Consider the following 18,452-nt stretch of genomic DNA (forward strand, 5'->3'; position numbering starts at 1 on the left):
GACCCTCTGTCAAGAGGCTCTGCTCCTCTGGACATGGCTGGAACAACAGGATATTTCCCTGCTCAACATCTGGTGGGATCTTTGATCGCCAGAGCAGATGAACTCAGCCAACAATGAAATCATGGGAACACAAAGGCCAGGTCACACACCAAGTGAATCTCCGTGTAGTGGATCCAAGTGGTAATTCAAGAATTGAGTCGAAGTCCGGCAAACAGTTGACACTGGATATTTATTACAGGTGAGAACAAGTGGTCAGAGTTCCAGTCAAATGACCACATACAACACAAGTCCAAACCGCAAAACATCCGACAGATGTTTCGTCTCCTAGACTTTGTCAAGGCTTCAGCTTTGCGGACATATGTAAGTGAAGAGAAGTACTTGCCTGATACCGACGCGACCGGCGCGGTATTATTCCACGCTTAATTAGGCTTATCATGGCCCTCTTTGCTACCTGGACTCCATATGATTGATTCACTGTGAGATCAACATCAATCATTTTTTTGGAACTCCTTTGTACTTCTCTGATTTCTGGGGACAGGGACTCCCTTTCAGGGCCTTAGTTTTGACGCACCAGTGGTCAGTGTTCTTCATAGCTCTGCGCTTCTGGCGTGGAAAGTTGTGAAAAGAAACTGACACAAGAGCGCCAGGGTGGCACCTATATTGGGCGCGCAAGTCATACCCACTGTGGATGATGACGGACACGCAGCAGATTGATGCCCTAATGGTGCGTAGGGGTACTGCTCGATAAAAATATCTCGGTCCACACTGACGCCTGGGGCAATTCTAAGGTAGGGAATCTGCAACTAGGTATGGTCACTACCAGATAAGTGTTACTGTGTTAGGGAAACTACTTTTCCAACCCTCCTCATAGTGACCCAAAGAAAACACAAACATCAGGCAAGGCTCCAGAACAGATTTAATGTTTGTTATGGTACCAAGGTTTATTGGCAAGCCAAGGCAGAAGGCAGACACACATCCCAGTGTTACGTCTTACAAGCTGGCATCTTTTGCCCTGAAGCATATAAGTCAGGCAGTTATATATGTTAATAAGTGCTGTCTCAGCAAAATCCCAGAAGGGGACACAGTCCAAACATGGGAAAGCATATACAAAAAGAAATGCTGCATATACAGAAATTCAAGATCACAGAGTAACATTGTACATATCACAGTGTGAGCAGAGACAAGTGAACAGACCACAGGTGGACCCTAAGGAAAAGGGGGCTGGGTTGCTGACTAGCAGAACTTAAAGTGTGAGACCGAGCTAAACGTAACAACGTGGCTTGGAGAAGTTAATTTGCACAGCAGGCGTAGGTGTCAGAGATGTCAGCAGGGAAGTCTTGGGGCAGTGAATGTGGAGGAGTGGAACCTTTCTGTGAATGAGAGGAGCAAGCATCATAGTAGGGGAAAATGATCAATAGCTTACTGGGATTCAAATAATGAAGGAGAGTTTTGGAACTAAAGTTTCATATCTATAGTAATGTACATACATGGGAATGTATATTTTTTTTCAACATACTGAAGGTAAGTAACTTGTCCTCCTTGTCTTTTTATATGATAGGATATTTAGGGCCTCATTATGACCCTGGCGGCCGGCGGTAAGCTGGCAGTAACACCGCCAACAGGCTGGTGGTGTTCCTCCAGCTATTATGACTGTGGCGCAATAGCCACAGCCATACCGTCGGCCCCTCCACTATACCGCAGGCTTCTGCCTGGCGGTCATAATCCCCAGGGCAGCGGTGGAAGCACTGCTGCTCTGGGAATTATGAGTCCCCACCAGCCTGGCCACGGCGGTAAACACTGCCATGGAAAGACTGGCGGTAAGGGGGACTTGGGGTGCCCCTGGGGGCCTCTGCACTGCCCATGCACTTGGCATGGGCAGTGCAGGGGCCCCCAGGCATAGCCCAGTTGCGCATTTCACTGCCTGAATTTCGGGCAGTGAAATGTGCAATGGGTGCTACTGTACCCGCTGCACATCAGCATTGCTGCCGGCTCTATTACAAGCCAGCAGCAGTGTTGATGTGACTTTTCTGCTGGGCCAGCGGACGGTAACACTGTTACCATCTGCTGGCCCAGCGGAAAAGTCTTTATAGGGAGCCAGAAATACTGCCAGCACTGGCGGTATTCTGGCTCCCGCAGCCTCAGCGGTCTTCTGAAAAGAATGCTGAGGTTGGAATTAGGGCCTTAGTCTGGTGTACCTTAATAAGATTTGCCGAACTCAGATGTGAGTTGTAATCACAAGTAATTTACACCTCATAACACATAGTACCACAAATGGGTGGTGTCCTAACACCGGTGTCTCTCACAAACATCTGGTGACCCCTTCTCTGTTTCCAAAGAAGCATTTTCCTATTCTTGGGCGAAAGTTATTAGTTTCACACTAAAGTAAAGGCATCAACAAGTATTATGCTTTAGACATAGGCCCACCCTAACACACACTCACACTGCTTAATTGCCTTCTGCTGTCTGTTTCATTGTCCCGCTGAACTGTTCCATTTGGTCCTGTTCCCTGCCACTTGCCTTTGTCGTGTCAAAAGGACAGAAAAAGCTGCCTCATAAATGGGTGACTATTTCTGCTGTCCTCTCTCAGCGAATCATCGCTGGGCCGACGCTCCACCTATTATCTGTTCCAGGGAATCCTTCGCAGTTCTTCTCCAAGCACAAGTTGCACCCCTTGAACTGTGCTTTACACTTTTTTCATTCTCTGCTTCTTCTTGCAGGATGTGGTTTACTCTTGGAGGCTTGACTTCTGTCTGCTTCCATTTTCTATCAACTGTACCCCAGGTTTTCCACTGAATCATGAGCTTCCCATTTTCACTATTACATCCTGCCTTACCCCTTGCGTTTTGCACTGCTCCTTGCGCCCTATGTGGCCACTTGAATTCTATGCTTCTCTGTAAACTTTGTGTTGTGTTCCACCTCTGTACTTCACCCCAAGTACACTTTTGTACCCTTTGCACATTTTCTGCCCCTTATCTTCATAGTGTCAAGCCCTTTTGTTTTTTCTATAGTGAAAAGTGGTTAACCACTAACATACAACACATTTGCAGAATGGATAGCAGCAGTGTGAGCTTTTATAAAACAAAGGTCAGTTACAAGCAGGAGACAGCAGGTTAGGTTTACACATCCACAGTAGTTCAAGACTCCCCTTGTGTGTGTCAAAGCAACACCCGCTGCGGTTGCCCATGTGTTACTTGTTCCTAGTGCTATTCAGGATTGGAAACATCTTTTTAACCATTTTTCCCGTCACAAATACATTAGGCTGTGAAAGACTAAGCACTTACTCTTCCCTTACATCTGTAACCGCTGCTTTCATAAATGCATTATCAGTAAAGGGTCCTAAGCTAGATCATGTTCTCCAGCCTCATCCAAAGGAAGTGCTTGAGATTCACTGCTAGTGTTGCAGCAACATGGCGTACCAGGCGTGCTCCTGAATGTTAGCATACTGTTGGCTCTGTGGTTAAGATACTGAAGTACACTGAAAAATGCACCCGTTTGTGGGGTTTTTCCAATCTATAAATCAACATTAGGTTGCTAACAGGGAGTGCAAGTAAGAGATTACCGCTCCAACATGCCGAGTAGAGTCAAACTTAGACACAGTGTGGGAGTATGATGCAAGTGCAGGAGTATGATGCAAGTGTGCACTGTTTCAAGTAGCATTGCATGGGGGCACTACTGTACTCCCTCTGTGTAGCAGCATGACCAGGCAAGCGTCGGTGCAAAGAGAAGTATATTACGAGTAAATTACACATAATAATCTGAACACACTAGATTGGGACATCCGGGCGTTTTTGCTATGCCATGGATATAATAACCTTAACCACAAGTAAAAAGTATTTCAGGGACGTAGATGACATAAACGTTGTACCCGTTCATGGTTTGGCGTTCATAGCAAGAGTTGATGCCTTCCTGAGCCACTGCTGTATGTATGCGTCCCTATTACAGCCACAAAAGTGTTTACTATACCGTGTTCAGAGACTCCGTATATGGGATGTAGTCTAATTAGACAGGAAAGCTGTCACTTCCTGAATGCACCTCATTGGGCCATTCAGGTGTTTTTTCTGTAACTCGGATATGCCATGGAAATAATTTTGGCTGCAAGTAAAAAGCATTTCGGGGACATAAATGAAAGAAAAGTTGTGCTTGTTTATCGTTTGCGTTTGGAGTGAGAGTCTGTGTATTTTTGAGTCACCTCTGTACGCATGCAGACAAATGACAGTCACAAAAGGGTTTCATACGTTGTATTTGGAGACTTCTCATATGGGTTGTAGTCTAATTAGCCAGGTAAACTAACTGCAACAATTTGTGGATATAGTTTTATTTTTATTTCCTTAAAGCGACAATTGAATTGGAAATATGCTGCATTGCTATCGTACATAGAACAAGGATACATTACCATTAGGGTTCTGACAGATGATTTCCAATGAAGTGAGTAAATTTAGTTTCAAAAGTGACTAGGACTAAAAAGGATAATGGCATCAGCCGTGACTTTACATTGTTTTTTAACTTTCGGGGAGAAGCCTTCATAGAGTTACCTTGTTGGGATAAAGACTGGCAACCTGCGTTACCTTAGAGAAGCCTTAGGGCATTTGTTTGCCTTTTTATTTGTGTTGGTAAGGGCCTTTGAGTAATTCTGAATTGCATGCTCCTAACTCCTCAGGCTCTGTAGAGATCAGAACATCCATTATAGTGCATGGAACGTATGAGCGATTTAGGAATGACCACATGGTTGTAAATACTTCATTATATTCACAAGTCTGGGTGATTGACATTGCATGATGGGATCAAAGCATGAAGAGAGTATTCCATACCCTTACCAAGCACGCAATAGGGGAAGAAAACACAGAAAACAACTTCGTTTTATATGTAGGGCTTAGTGAGTTTTGATTTATATTGTTACAGGTCAAGATATTGCAATTACTGAAGCCTGAGGCTTGTGGCATTCCTGAGGAAGGCGTTATGCCGAAACGCACGTAGAACTAAATTCTGTTTGAGCCACACCAATTAGTAATTGAAAAAGTAATTGAACTTGAACCACAGCGGTGTGAAAAAATCGTTTGAATTAAATCCAATTGGAGCAACACAAATTTGTAATCGAAGAGTTGAAATTGGGCCACACCAATGTGGGATCAACGTATTTGAGAACATAAATGAAATGGCTTTTGAGCTTGAGCATCTTATTTATGAGAGAGAGAGAGAGAGAGAGAGAGAGAGAGACTGTGTGTGTGTGTGTGTGTGTGTGTGTGTGTGTATATGTGTATATATATATATATATATATATATATATATATATATATATATATATATTCTATTTTTATTTATGTTTCAGAAAGAGTTGTGGGAAATGATTTCACTTTATTAATAGAGTGTTTTTGTAAATGCTGCATTGCTATGTTTGCGCAGTTAGTATGTTCTTGATAAAATTATATGAAATGTGTGTATGGTAACAAGTGGGTTTGGTTGTGAGGCGTGGTTGGGTGAATGATGAATGGATTGAGTTTACAAATGAGGGCAGCGGGCTGTAAGACTGTATTTTTGGATATATATCCTTTTGATGTTATTTTTTTTTTATTGCTTGGTAGATTGAACATTACCTGTGATCTATTAATATTGAATTGCCAAATAAATGAAATATGATGTTGCTTTTAGCTGTACATGTATTATTTTAAAAGTTGAAGACTGTTAAACGTATATAAGTTAGAAGTGGTGGCCCGGAGGCTTTTTTGTAATTTTCTTTGCATTTTCTCTGCCCCAGGAACTGGTATTTTACATCAGGGGTCCCTTGTTTCACACATTGTTTACTTCTGTTGGCCTTTACATACTTCCCAAGAATTAAGGACAGATTTAATGCCAGTGTCCAAACCAGGCTAGAACACATCCTGGACTTCAGAAAAAAATGATTTTCAACAGCCAATTCTTCCAATTTACCCAAAATCTCACGCCCTAGAATTTTTGCAGAGGAGTCACGTAGCAAAAATAGGGCAGTAATTAACAGGGAGGTTCCTATTACTTTCTTGTATATAGGCACTACAGTTGATTCCCTCCAGGAGACGGGGAACCTGTCTTAAACACTGCTCTTACTACAATAGTTAATAAAGGGGCCCAAGAAGCTAAATTTTACTTTAACAAATCTACTGGCACTCCATCAGGACCCGGGGCCTTCCCAGCTGCAGCTCTCGAAATGGCGTTTGACACATCTGCTCTGAGGATTGACTCCTCGAGCTATTTATCGTCAGTTACTGGGGGATTTACTTCAGCTGATAGGGAAGGTCGATTTTCACCCAAAGAGCTCTGATTAAAGATTTGTGGAAAATGGGCAATCCAGTCACCCTCTGGTATGTGGCACTCCAAACCTGTGGCTGGAACATCTGGAAAAAAAGGGTTGGTTTCTAATCTCCCAAAAGACTCTACAATTCTTATTGTAAACAAACTCAGTAGTTTTCCCACACAACTTGGACGTCTTAAGTTAACCACTCTACAGTCCCCAGGTATGTCTTGAGTTGCTGAACCAATCAAACTAACCCTACGTGCCATAAGGATGTCATTTCCGTCAGTGATGTAAAGGTTTCTATTTCCCCCAAGGCAGTAGATAACTTTATTTAAAATTTGATCCCAGCTCTCAGCCTTTAGTTTGACTTCGGGGTGGTACTCCCACCTTGACCACAACATTAGGGGTGAAATTTAAGATTTCTCTCTGCTGGTTTTGCTCACCATGGCTTCGGTTCCTCTCTTTAAAGCGCTGTATTGCTCTGAGATGCCCATAGACATAGTATTTCTTGCACCTTATATTTCCCCCGTCCAGAATCAGGATTTCTGTTAGTAAAAGCAGCGGATGCTGAGGTGCTCACCACCCCTGGGGGGAAAGGTGTAGGGTTCTTGGAAAGCTGGGAAAGTTGAGACTGACCGCACGGGCACGTATAGCAGGGCCATCAATAGTTTGATTGCTAATTGGGCTGGGAATTTGCATTGGGAGAATGAGTGTAAGATGCTACTTGGTCCTCTATTGTAGCCAAACGCTCCATAATTGGACAAAGCTCCTCAGCCAAAATCGACTTAAAAGTATTACAAATCTCCTCAGTTCATAAAGTTGTTCTGTGGCAATAAGGCCAGCCCCCTATCTGGGTTCGACCTTGATATTTGTTGTTTTGGGCCGATAGATGTGCTGGCCATCTGTTTCTGTTTGGCAGCTGGTTTGGGGCTGGGAGGAAGACTGTTAGAGCAGGGAGAAGTCAGGCGGGTACTCAGAATTTCTCTTGTTGGCATGCCTTTATAAAACTGTGCCCCTAACACACCTGTTCCGACCTCCTCTGCCAAACCTCCCGCGTAACAGCTGCCAATGAAGTCCCGGTGATAATACCCCCAAACCACTCCCCTGACCCAGGGGAAGTCTGTTTTGGGTTAAGGCACTCTTGGTGGATACCACCCCAGTCACTCTTTCAAACATCATCTCAACACTGTTTGGCTTGAGCAGTGGGAAGCACACCCCAGACTTTCCTTTTAGCCCACAGTATGAATATGCTCACCTTTCAACTGTGTGAGGTGTAGACAACCACTCAGAGGGGTGGCCCAGCCTTGTCCAGCCGCGTACGGGCGCAAACGGGCCTGCCCATGGCCTGGGCTTTGCCCGGGCAAGGCCCACGCGCGTCCCGCGCTGAGGGAGTGCCGAGTGCCTTTTAGCACAATGGCGGGAGAAGACTCCACCCACTCAGGCAAGTGTTGACACCTTGTCCTCCTGGCGCTGCTGTGGTTGGGGGAATGAGTCTCCTTAGGTCCTTGGGGTTCGGGCATGGTGTACACCCCTAAAGTAGACTCAAAGATGTTCTGCGCTGCAGGAGTGCTGTGTGCCTTTTACCGCAATGACGGGAGAAGGCCCTGCCCACTCAGGCAAGTGTTGACATCTGGGCCTCCTGGAGCTGCTGTGGTTGGAAAAATGGATCTCCTTAGGGAATTGGGTTTGGGCAGGCTGTATGCCTCCAAAGTAGACTCAAAGATGTGAGCTGTTTTAAAAACAAGATGCTGTGATATGTGGTTTCGGGCTGGAATAACATTCTGCCTATGAATCTCCTTGGTACATATCAACTGGTTACAAGCCCATCAATTGCAGAATTTCAGTACTGTACAGCTAAAATGGTTTACATACAAAAAGACAATAAGGAAAGGGTATATATTTCTCTCAGTATTGTATCCTTATATTTTACGTCTCTGTAAAACATTTTATATCCCCATAACCTTTTTGTCTTACTGTTCCTTTTTCGTTCTTCAGGTGTCTCTTGCAGATGACCACAAGTTTGACAGAGATGTGGAGCTCTTGATTTATTACAATGAGGTGAACAAACCCAGTGTCATTGTGGAGGCGGGACTACCAAATGCAGCACCAGGTTAGCCATTCAGAAAGCCCGTTCTATTAAAATCCTTACATCTCTCACACCTACTTCCTCACTTGATCTGCCTCTTACAATTCCTCTCCTTAGTGTGTTTTCGTACAGACAAATCGAACGACTGATTGTATTTGCCATGAGCACATTGATAAGCTGGTGTGTTCATTTTCTAGCTTATTAAACCAAGATTCAAGATGACCCTCCACATGCCACCATGATTCATACACATCAGAAGCTGTTTTCAGTGCAATTGAAATGTTGGGATGAGAAGAAGCTGCATGTTGCTCTACAGTGGACTACCCAGATACACATTTTCTAGGTTCTTTCTTAAACAATGTGTTCCAGTTTCCCTACTCAATTAAGGGCAGATATATTCATATAGACGCTATAGGTAAACATACGGAGCTAGCCTTCCGCAGCTAAGAGCACTATTTGGCACACGTTTCTCAAAATATTCCCTTTGTTTAGGCAGTTGATAAAAAATGTCATCAACTAGGTTTCACAGGGCTTAAACAAACACATTTTGCCCTAATTCTATATGCCAAACAATATATTCAAGTTTCTGAAAACCTGTTTCTTTTAAATTCCTTTTCAGTGTAAAAATAACTTGTGGGGCTTCCAATAAGGTAATAAGATAGTAAATAAAAATGTAAGAGAGCTGGCAGGGTTTTTATTCAATACCCCTCAATCCCTTCTGTAAATCTGTCCAAAGGTTTCATATGCCAATTCGTAATCCCACGTTCACCAGTATGTAGTTTGTTTGGTGTAAATTCATTGTGAGGAGGTCATGTTCAATGTGTGCAACTGCTGTGAACCTTTTAGCGATTATGCTAAAGTGGATTTCTCCAGAGTGTACAATCTTTGTTTTGTCTTTTGCTACATTGACTAGTAAAACTTTATGTTGAACATATTCACACATAACGTTTTGTTCTTCCTTTGTTACCCCTTTGTACATTTCCGTCTCACCTTTTTTTTAATCTTTGCATATTTCCTTCCTCGTTTGTGGCAGCTTGTAATCCCCAGTTACTTATATTTTAAAATGACTATTTTTTTGCTTCCGGAAGGTTCCCTGATGGCAGATGTAAATCTGATGTTAAATTTTTACCCGAACATCCCGGAAAGCCAGGAGCAGTCCACTTGTGGGGAGTTCATCTTCCTCATGGATCGTTCTGGAAGTATGAGTTGCAGTATGGGCAGTGAATTTGATTCGCCGCGGCGCATAGACAGCGCAAAGGTCAGACTACAGAGATCTAGTCATTTCATGCTTTCCTCTTCCTTAAATACAGCATGCTAATGTCACATTGGCCCTCTTCCATGGGCAAGATCTTACTAAACAGATGCTATTACTTTCCAGTGGGTGCCCAAGTGCGTGGCACCAAAAGGGTGGCTTCTCTTTTTCTGTAGAGGTTGAGCCACAGAGGCTGAGCAACAGAAAGTGTTGTAGCGGCTTGGGTTCATAGGTAGGAGTCATCGTCTTTTCTGAGAGATAGTATAAACTCGGTGGTATAGAGAAGTCATGGCAGATCAACCTTACTATTTCCAAAAGCTGTGCCCATGCTGAAGCGCCTGTTAATGCAAGGACAAAATGCACAGCTGACGGTACCACCCCCCTTATCTTCATCCCTTGGCTCAACAGCTTCACATGCTAGCAAGGCCGGTTCACTGAAGAGGGCACAGAGGCAATAACTTGACTACTTGGGCCCTCATTATGAGTGGCCCAGAGTAATTAATCCCTATTATTCTCCCCCCCCCCCCCAAAAAAAAAAATACCTTTACCAAGGTCCTCAGTATTTCTTTGGATGGGGAAATAACGTGCATTGGATGTTTTGGGGAAATAATATGCTGGAATCCTGGTTTCCGCTATCGTTCAGTAGCCGAGGCCTCTATGTGAAACATATACCTTTTAATTCTGATTGGCCTGGTCGCTCTCTTCACCGGGCCCATCAGCATTAATGGCCCACTCATAACAAGGGCCTAATTGGTGACCTGCATTACGTACTGCCTCTTCTGTCCCTCAATGTTTTTACATAGAACAAACGAGAGAGAGGCTCAGTGAAGCCATCAGAAGGCCTCTTTCTGAACTGATGATTGTAACTGTAATGTGAGTAGGGTCCTTCGAATCTCGTTCAGTTGCTTCTGTTGATGGTTTTATTCATTGTGCATTGTAGTTTACCCGCTTATTTACTTCTGCATTTAATAACTGGATCCTGCCATATAGAACTATTTACATAATAACCCCAAGGACATTCCCGAGTTCACCACTTTATTAAAACATGTGATACCAGGCAGTTTTTTCTTTCCCTTGTCTCGTTGGCCAAAATTACCCGCACATAAACATGAACTGAGAACAAGTGTGAGTTGTCATGTAGAGGTCAGGGAGAGCAGAGGTAACCAGTCTGTAGCAGAATGTGAGTGTTTCTCGCACATACTGACTCTGAAGCATCTTAGGCAACTTGGAGCCTTGTTTCTCAGCACGTTAGTCACGCAGCCGCCTTCTGAAGCGGGGATTTCCCACTAGCAGTTGGTGACCTCACAGGGAAACCGTTACAGCTTCGAGCACGAGATGCAAAGATGTGTTACACGATTAAAGATGCTCTTCTCAACTACAAGCTCGCTTATCATTCAGGTTAGAAAACAGCTCAATGTCACATTATTTGTGCGCATTTGAGAGTTTACTAAAAAAAAGAGGAATCTTTACATTTCTAAACGTATTTACTATTAAGGTACTTTTTGATAAACTGCAAAATGCAATCATTTGTACCCTCACTATCCCTTTCCATACCACTGTGGAGTAGATTATAGGGTCATTTCAACATTAGAGATGTGCTCAGTTTGTCTTCCGTTAAGAAGGTAAAACGACTGACTAAATTACTCTGATTATTCCTTCTCTGTTCTGTTATTTACTCAGCGAGGGAGCGCTAACCTTTCTTGCGGTACGCAGTATAATCAAGTAATTTGTTGATTTCTGACTGCCATATTTACCCCAGACCATAAGTGGGCCTGCACCCACAAACTGATGACCTTGTGCCAAGCTAAATATCCAAGAAAGGCTAGGTACCCCTGAGAGGCAGAGCAGGACATAAGTAGTAGGGTGAGGATGGAAGCATTGAAGTAATGACAATTACAATCAAGTAATGCAAACCTAATCTCATCTCCTTACTCATCTCACACCAAAGCCTTAATTGCAGTTCATAAACAAGCATTGGCAAAGCCAATAGGTTTCATCTATGCCAGATCTATTGGTTTTGTCAATGTTTTTTTACGTGTTTCACAAAAGCAAACTGCTGTGCAACATGGTTTTAAGTAAAAAAATAAAATAAAATAAAAAGCGATCTGACACTTGTTTTAAGTCAGCTAGGTACTAGTCAATTATATTACCACAAAAGGAGATGGTCAATGGGAATTCTCAACCTTGAATTGAATTAAAGTGTGTTCTTGTATCTTAAGTACTCTGAGTCTTGAGCATAACGAGGTATGTACTGAGACTATGTACTATCCTGAATTCTGTGCAGGAATTTTGATGTTCAGCTCTGTGTGACTTAGGACATGAAGGGAACTAAGGGGAGCCATGGTACTGGAAGGAGCCGAGCCACTGACAAGCAGCAGGAAACAGAGGAAACCGGCCGGTGACTTCTGTCTGCAGTGTTTGCTAACTGAGAATGACAGAAGTGGGGCAAGCAAGAGCTCCATATATACTCCTCCCCCATTTCCAGTCCAGTGAAGTGAACACGAGGGCGGGGGTAGGAAAGACATGGGGGTGGGGGGGTGGGACAGTGGGGTTTGGGGTGAAAGGGCAGTTGACTAAAATCACAGGGAGCGGGAGAAGCCAAGTGAGGGGGGTGAATTTGAAAGCGGCCAGCGGGAGGTGACATGGATAGTGGGGTAGTTTTGACACCACGGGGGGGTTAGCTACACAGAGAGAGGGAGGAGAGTGGGGATGAAGGAAAGGGACTATAAAACGCAGCCACTCTCTTTGCATGCTGGTAAATAAAGTACGCACAGAAAACACATCCTTTTAAACCCGCTAATAAGCATAGATGAGTGCGTTGACATATAAACACTGCATACGCTCGGGCAAACACACACACACAAATGAGTAGGGGCACAAACATGCGCACAAGAGTAAATAGGTACACATACGCAGACATCTAGCTGTAAAGACAGACCTAGCTCACCTCCCCTGACAGGCATCCAGTTTAAACTGCACCCATGAAGTGAGGGATTTGGTAAAACCGAGTCCTGTGCAAACAGTGTATTGGCCTTCGCTCTTAGAACGAGGCCGGGGTCTGGTTATAAAGCTGCACAATATTAAAAGTGAATGTTGGCTGCACACACTGATAAGGCAAACAACAAGAGGTGAGAGTTGGCGAGCAGTGAAGGGAAGTAGGTGGTTGTGGGGACAGGGCTGCCATTAACAAAAGCGGGTGTAAAGACCTATTGTAGTAATTGAATAACCAATTTTGGAATACATTGAGGCAGGGCCAGGCACCAATGACCAAAGGAGCACACATGTTGGTGAGAGCCACACCACATGGATGTCCTTTGAGAAATCGGAACAGAAAGAGATACTGGAAGGAAGTTACCCAGATATTAAAGGTACACTCCCTCACCCTGAAACGCATACATCTTCACAGACTAAAAGGAGGCAGAAACCAGGGTAACATCTCCCCAAACTATTGCAAGTTACTTTTCCTTCTCTCTAAAAACAGACCAGATACACCATCTTAAAAATGAAAATATCAACACTTCAGGCACTCTTGTTCTGCTTCGTCGCAAATCTCTCATCAATGGGTAGAATAACTGAAATGATAATTGCAAACCAACTCCAACCTCGTCACTACTTCTTATGGTATTACTATAAAAGTTTGAGAACGTGCCATACAAGTGGCCATTGACACTTATCACTCGATAAATAATTGAACACATTTGTCACCTGGTTCTTTGCTGAGTTCTTTGTATTTGTTGATACAGTGGACCTCTTAACCCTCTTTACCATCCTCACAAGCAAACAAGGGGACCCAGGAGATAATCGTGATCTGCCTCCTGCCTTACAGGTTGCTTCTAAATTGTCTACAAGGAAACCATCCTAATACCCCCCAGACTGTCAGTGTCGGGGTCATCCTTGGCCAAATTACCTTTCGTTTATAGATGGAGACTAGCCAGCTCTTTAGTGTTGTTCTCAATCAAGTACAGCAAAATGTATCAATATTCACAGAGACCTGATGTATGTGGGCCAGTCTAGGGACAGAGGCAGCTTTCCAGGTAAGATGGATATCAAATGCAGTTGGGGTGTGAGTGTCTAGTACTAGTATTGCTTGATCTACATGATATAACAACAGATGGAATATCCTGAAAGATAATGGTCACTGCTTTCCCATATCTGCAGCAGTTATGTGCCATTCTGGTGCCTGAAAGTCTATTCAGTAAAGCTTGGAGAGGAAAGCGTCATTGGATGTTTTCCGAAAGTATTGGCCCGTCCTGGTAAAGGTCATGGTAGCCCTGTGGCTAGTCCATCTACTCTTACATCAGGGTGCTGGGTGCCGGGTGTCCCATCTTAAATATCACAGGCGTCGGCAGAGCCTCTTAAGGAGAGAAAAAAGGGACTTTTCCAGAGTTACATGGAAGTGGATTCAGCCGCCCTTTTCTTAACATTAGTTTAACACTGACAAACAATTAAAGCCCTGTTTGCATAGCCACTCATCTCTTTAGCCTAGTCAAAAACAAATAATCTCCTGAGAGATATTGAAGTCTCTCCGATGAATACTTTTAACGATCCCATGACACCTCCCAGAACTTAGCCAGCACGGGGCAAAATGTCTGCAATAAGAGTCCCTTTGGCCTTATCCTTATAATATCTAGGGCAAGACATTAGAAAGATGCCCAATTTTGGCCCCGTGATTGAGACGATCTACCATAGATGTAACTTGTTGAAATCTCCTTAGTTTTTCTAGAATTGCCATAAATTAGTGTGGTTCTACCTCTTATAATTACTAATGCTATGGTTGTTGAGTCTACAAAAATACCATATTTAGATTATGACATGAATGCTTGATATTACAAGAGTACACTGCACCAAATGTTTATCCTAATAGAGGACACTGCAGTTCTGTTTAGACCAGTGGTTTCCAGTTTCTGTTCCACCAAGGAAGTCCTGATATAAAGTGACTTATATTCCGCTTTGTACCATGTTGGATCTTCAATACATAAATTAAAGGCTGCAGGAAAGCCCATATACTGGGATGACTCCTGTCATCTGTGAGCTAAGAACCGCAGCTGTACTATTTAATGACTGATTTCACCATCCTACATGTATGTTTTATGTGTAGTTCGGTGAATAAATCAATGGTCATCTTTTAAAATGATTTCTCATGGCTTTAAATTACTGTGTTTAATAATTGTACTTAACTGATAATTTTGCTGTCCCATTATAAGTTAATCATAGTTTAAATTCTTGGTGTTTAGAAATAGTTAAAAGCACTCTAGACTAGCAGGTCGGGTTGGGACAAGCACCGTCATTTGTTTTGTTACATTATTTTAGACACTAAGAACCATATTTAGTGTGTGCTTCAGTGTATCACCGCTGCTACTATATACTGGTATAAGCCTATTTCGGTTTAAGACTTTCACTGTGGGTGACCTTGTGTTTCAAATTGTTACACTGTTGCCTTACTTCCAGTTGTTGGCTTTCTTTCGCTTTTCTTTCAGTAGACCCAGTCATATCAGTGAAAGGTCACCCTTGTGGAGCTAGCTCCACTAGTTCAAAACAATTGGCATAGCTGACCTGTTGAGAAATAAAGAAAAAACATTTCAAACCAGTGACCTGTTTGCATTTTAACTTTTAATGCTGTTCCATCTCATCATTTTGTCATTCAGGAAACAATGGTGCTCCTACTCAAGAGTTTGCCCCTCGGCTGTTACTTCAACATTTTCGGCTTTGGAAGCCATTTCCAGTCATTCTTCCCGTGAGTCTCAGGTTTGAGTTGAGAGTTGATTATTTCCTGTTAGATCAAAAATATGATTTGTTGAGCATGATACAATTATTTTTTGTCCATGTTTTGCGCTCTCCATAGATGTATGAGTTGTTCACCCTGTATACCACTTAAGGGGTAGTAGAGAAGAAACAACTGTGTTGTGCTTTAAACTTGATTGCCTTTTTGCCCTGATCTGGTCTCAAGATAGCATTGTCTTTAAAGCGCTTTAATAGAGACCTTCAGACTATCTTGCTCTACAAACTGATAGACCCTGTTCAGATTATGGGTTCTTCAGTAGCTTGATCAATTAAGTGACTTAGGTGGTCATTACAACCCTGGCGGTCGGTGTTAAAGCGGCGGTAAAACCGCCAACAGGCCGGCGGTAAAAAAATAGAATTACGACTGTGGCGGAAACCGCCAACATAGACCATCATTTTAACACTCCGACCGCCACGGCGGTACAAACAAACACTGCGGCGGTAACCGCCAACAGACAGGTGGAAGACAATGTACCGCCGATGGAATTACAACTGGCCAAACTGCCACCTTTTCTGGGGCGGATTCACCGCGAACAAAAACACGGCGGAAACAGGACTTCGAAGGGGAAGCGCTTACCTCTACACATCCCACGAGGAACCGGGACGCCATGGAACCGGAACTTCAGATCCTGCCAGCCCTTATCTTCCTGCTCCTCTACCAGGAGAACGAATGCTGGCGACGAAGAGCACAGTGAGTACTGCACGTACGACACAGGGGAGGGGGGAGGGAAAAACAGTGACACACACACACACAACATGCAAACCTCCCACCCCCACCCTCACCCACGACAACACACACACACACAAATACAGCATGATACATCACAGTTACACCCCTCAACCCCCCCTGGAAGAATGCAAGGACAAAAGGAAATTAGTCAAATGATTGTAATATAATCAAAGTCCGTATTAAAAAATATATACATATATAAAGATATTCACACTATAAACAAATATATACAAGAAGAATACAAGTCCAAGGGATTCCACCATCATAGTCCGTGGACCACTGGGCCCAAAAGGCATGGGTGAGGCCCACACACAATACCCGAACAAGGTGGAGAGAACACTGCTGGGGCATCAGATAGAAATAAAACAGGCACCTCAGGGGGAAGGGAAGGGTGGGGTCAACGCAGCCGGATGAGTGCACGACGCCAGATACACGAGGGGGCTCCATGCCCAATGATCAATCCTGGGGAGTGCAGAGCCACAGTCTCGCAAGTGGATAACAGTCTCCACTGGTTCTGGAGGGGGCTTTGTGCCCAGAGTGCTTCATCCTGCCAAGGACTGAGGTAGTGGATGTGATTCTCCACTGGTTCTGGAGGGGGCTTTGTGCCCTGAGTGCTTCATCCTGCCCAGGACTGAGGTAGTGGATGCCTTACTCCACTGGTTCTGGAGGGGGCTTTGTGCCCAGAGTGCTTCATCTTGCCCAGGACTGAGGTAGTGGATGTCATTCTCCACTGGTTCTGGAGGGGGCTTTGTGCCCAGAGTGCTTCATCCGGCCAAGGACTGAGGTAGTGGATCTCCTTCTCCACTAGTTCTGGAGGGGGCTTGGTGCCCAGAGTGCTTCGTCCAGCTCGTGGCGGCCTCCGTAACGTCTGAAACTTTGGCGCTCACTGCCCTGCGGTGCTGGTGGTGGTAGTGTCCTGAGCAGCAGTGCTGGTGGTGGTAGTGTCCTGGGCAGCTGTGCTAGTGGCGGTGGTGTCCTGGGCACCGCTGCTGGTGGCGGTTGTGCCCTGGGCAGCGGTGCTGGTGGCGGCCCAGACTTGCTGGTTTTCCTGTGCCCCTTCCCCACCTTGGATGGTGGCGCAGCTGTCTCCACACTCCCAACTGTACCCCTGGGAGCGGCTTTGGTGACTGATTTCTTTCCACTCTCCCAAGGTGCACTGGCCAACTTTTTGTGCTTTACAGGTGGGGGACTGTCTGTGCTCTGGCTCCTTGCCACACTGGCTGCCCTGCTGCCTGACGCACTCCAGAAGCCGGTTACAACTGGCACTGGTCCCGCATATGTTGTTGCTGAGGTGCTGGTTTGGGACCTGGAGAGGCGGCCCCTAGGAGTCGGAAGGGTTGGGGGAGGTGAGGGGAAGAGGTCAAGTTTGGCCAGGAAAAGTTTTTTGGGAGCACTGGGATGGGTAGATGGAGGGGGTTTGGGAGTGGAGGAAGAGGTAGTGGTTGTAGGAGGTGTACAATTGCTGACTTGGGGTGAAGGGCTGGAGGCTGTCGTGAGGTGGATGGCTGTTGGGTGGCTGCGTTTGTGTACTTTGGGAGGAAGGCTCACAGACACACTGGTAGAGGACACAGGGGATGTGTGAATGGTAGTGGGGGTGGTGACTGCACGTGAGCGAGGTGTGGTGGTGATGGACGCAGTGGCTGACGATGTAGTGCATGCAGGTGTGAGTGTAGACGAGACAGGGAGGGAGGAGGGGGACACAGTGGAGGCAGTGGATGTTGGTGTGTCTTCACGTGTATGATGCTTGCGTGAGTGCCTGTGGGATGTGTGGTGCTTATGTTTGCCTGAGCTTACCTTGTGTATTGAGGTGTGTGCATGCTGGTCTGATGGTGTGCTTGGGATAGGCTGAGGTACAGGCTGAGGCTGAGGTACAGGGGTTTGGGTCTGGGTGGAGGATGTTGGAGGGGGGGAGGCTAGAGACAGGGACAATGGCTGCCATTAGTGCTGAGGCCCTCCAGGTATGCATTAGTTTGTTGCAACTGCCTCTCTACACCCTGGATGACATTCAGAATGGTAGACTGCCCAACAGTGAGGGACCTGAGAAGGTGAATGGCCTCCTCACTGAGGGCAGCAGGGGTGCCTGGGGCGAAGGAGATGCCCACCTTCCTGGGTGAGCGGGCACGGGGCAGTGCTGGTAGGGGGGGTGGCGGCTGTACCTGTAGATGCGGAGGGCACAGAGGGGCCTGCCACCGCAAAGGAGCTCCCATCAGAGGAGGAGTCCGTTTCGCTGGTCTCAGCTCCTGTCCCCACCGTGGAGCTCCCCTCGCCCTCCGTCCCACTGGTGAAATCAGACTCTGTTGTGTCACCCACCAGGGCCATGTGGGATGCAGCTCCCTCC

The 18,452-nt window shown here is 45.1% G+C and overlaps 1 protein-coding gene across 2 annotated transcripts in view; it reads left to right on the forward strand.

Moving 5' to 3' along the window:
* VWA5A (von Willebrand factor A domain containing 5A) overlaps positions 1 to 18,452 on the forward strand; it is a 368,835-nt gene that overhangs the window by 117,953 nt on the left and 232,430 nt on the right. For both annotated transcript variants that reach the window (XM_069213389.1, XM_069213388.1), the window contains exons 6-8: positions 8,261 to 8,375; positions 9,440 to 9,609; positions 15,249 to 15,337. In XM_069213389.1, coding sequence (XP_069069490.1) covers positions 8,261 to 8,375; positions 9,440 to 9,609; positions 15,249 to 15,337 — 374 coding nt within the window. The remainder of the gene's footprint in view (positions 1 to 8,260; positions 8,376 to 9,439; positions 9,610 to 15,248; positions 15,338 to 18,452) is intronic.

This window comes from Pleurodeles waltl, chromosome 11 (assembly GCF_031143425.1).
Source record: "Pleurodeles waltl isolate 20211129_DDA chromosome 11, aPleWal1.hap1.20221129, whole genome shotgun sequence".
NCBI classification, from domain to species: domain Eukaryota; kingdom Metazoa; phylum Chordata; class Amphibia; order Caudata; family Salamandridae; genus Pleurodeles; species Pleurodeles waltl.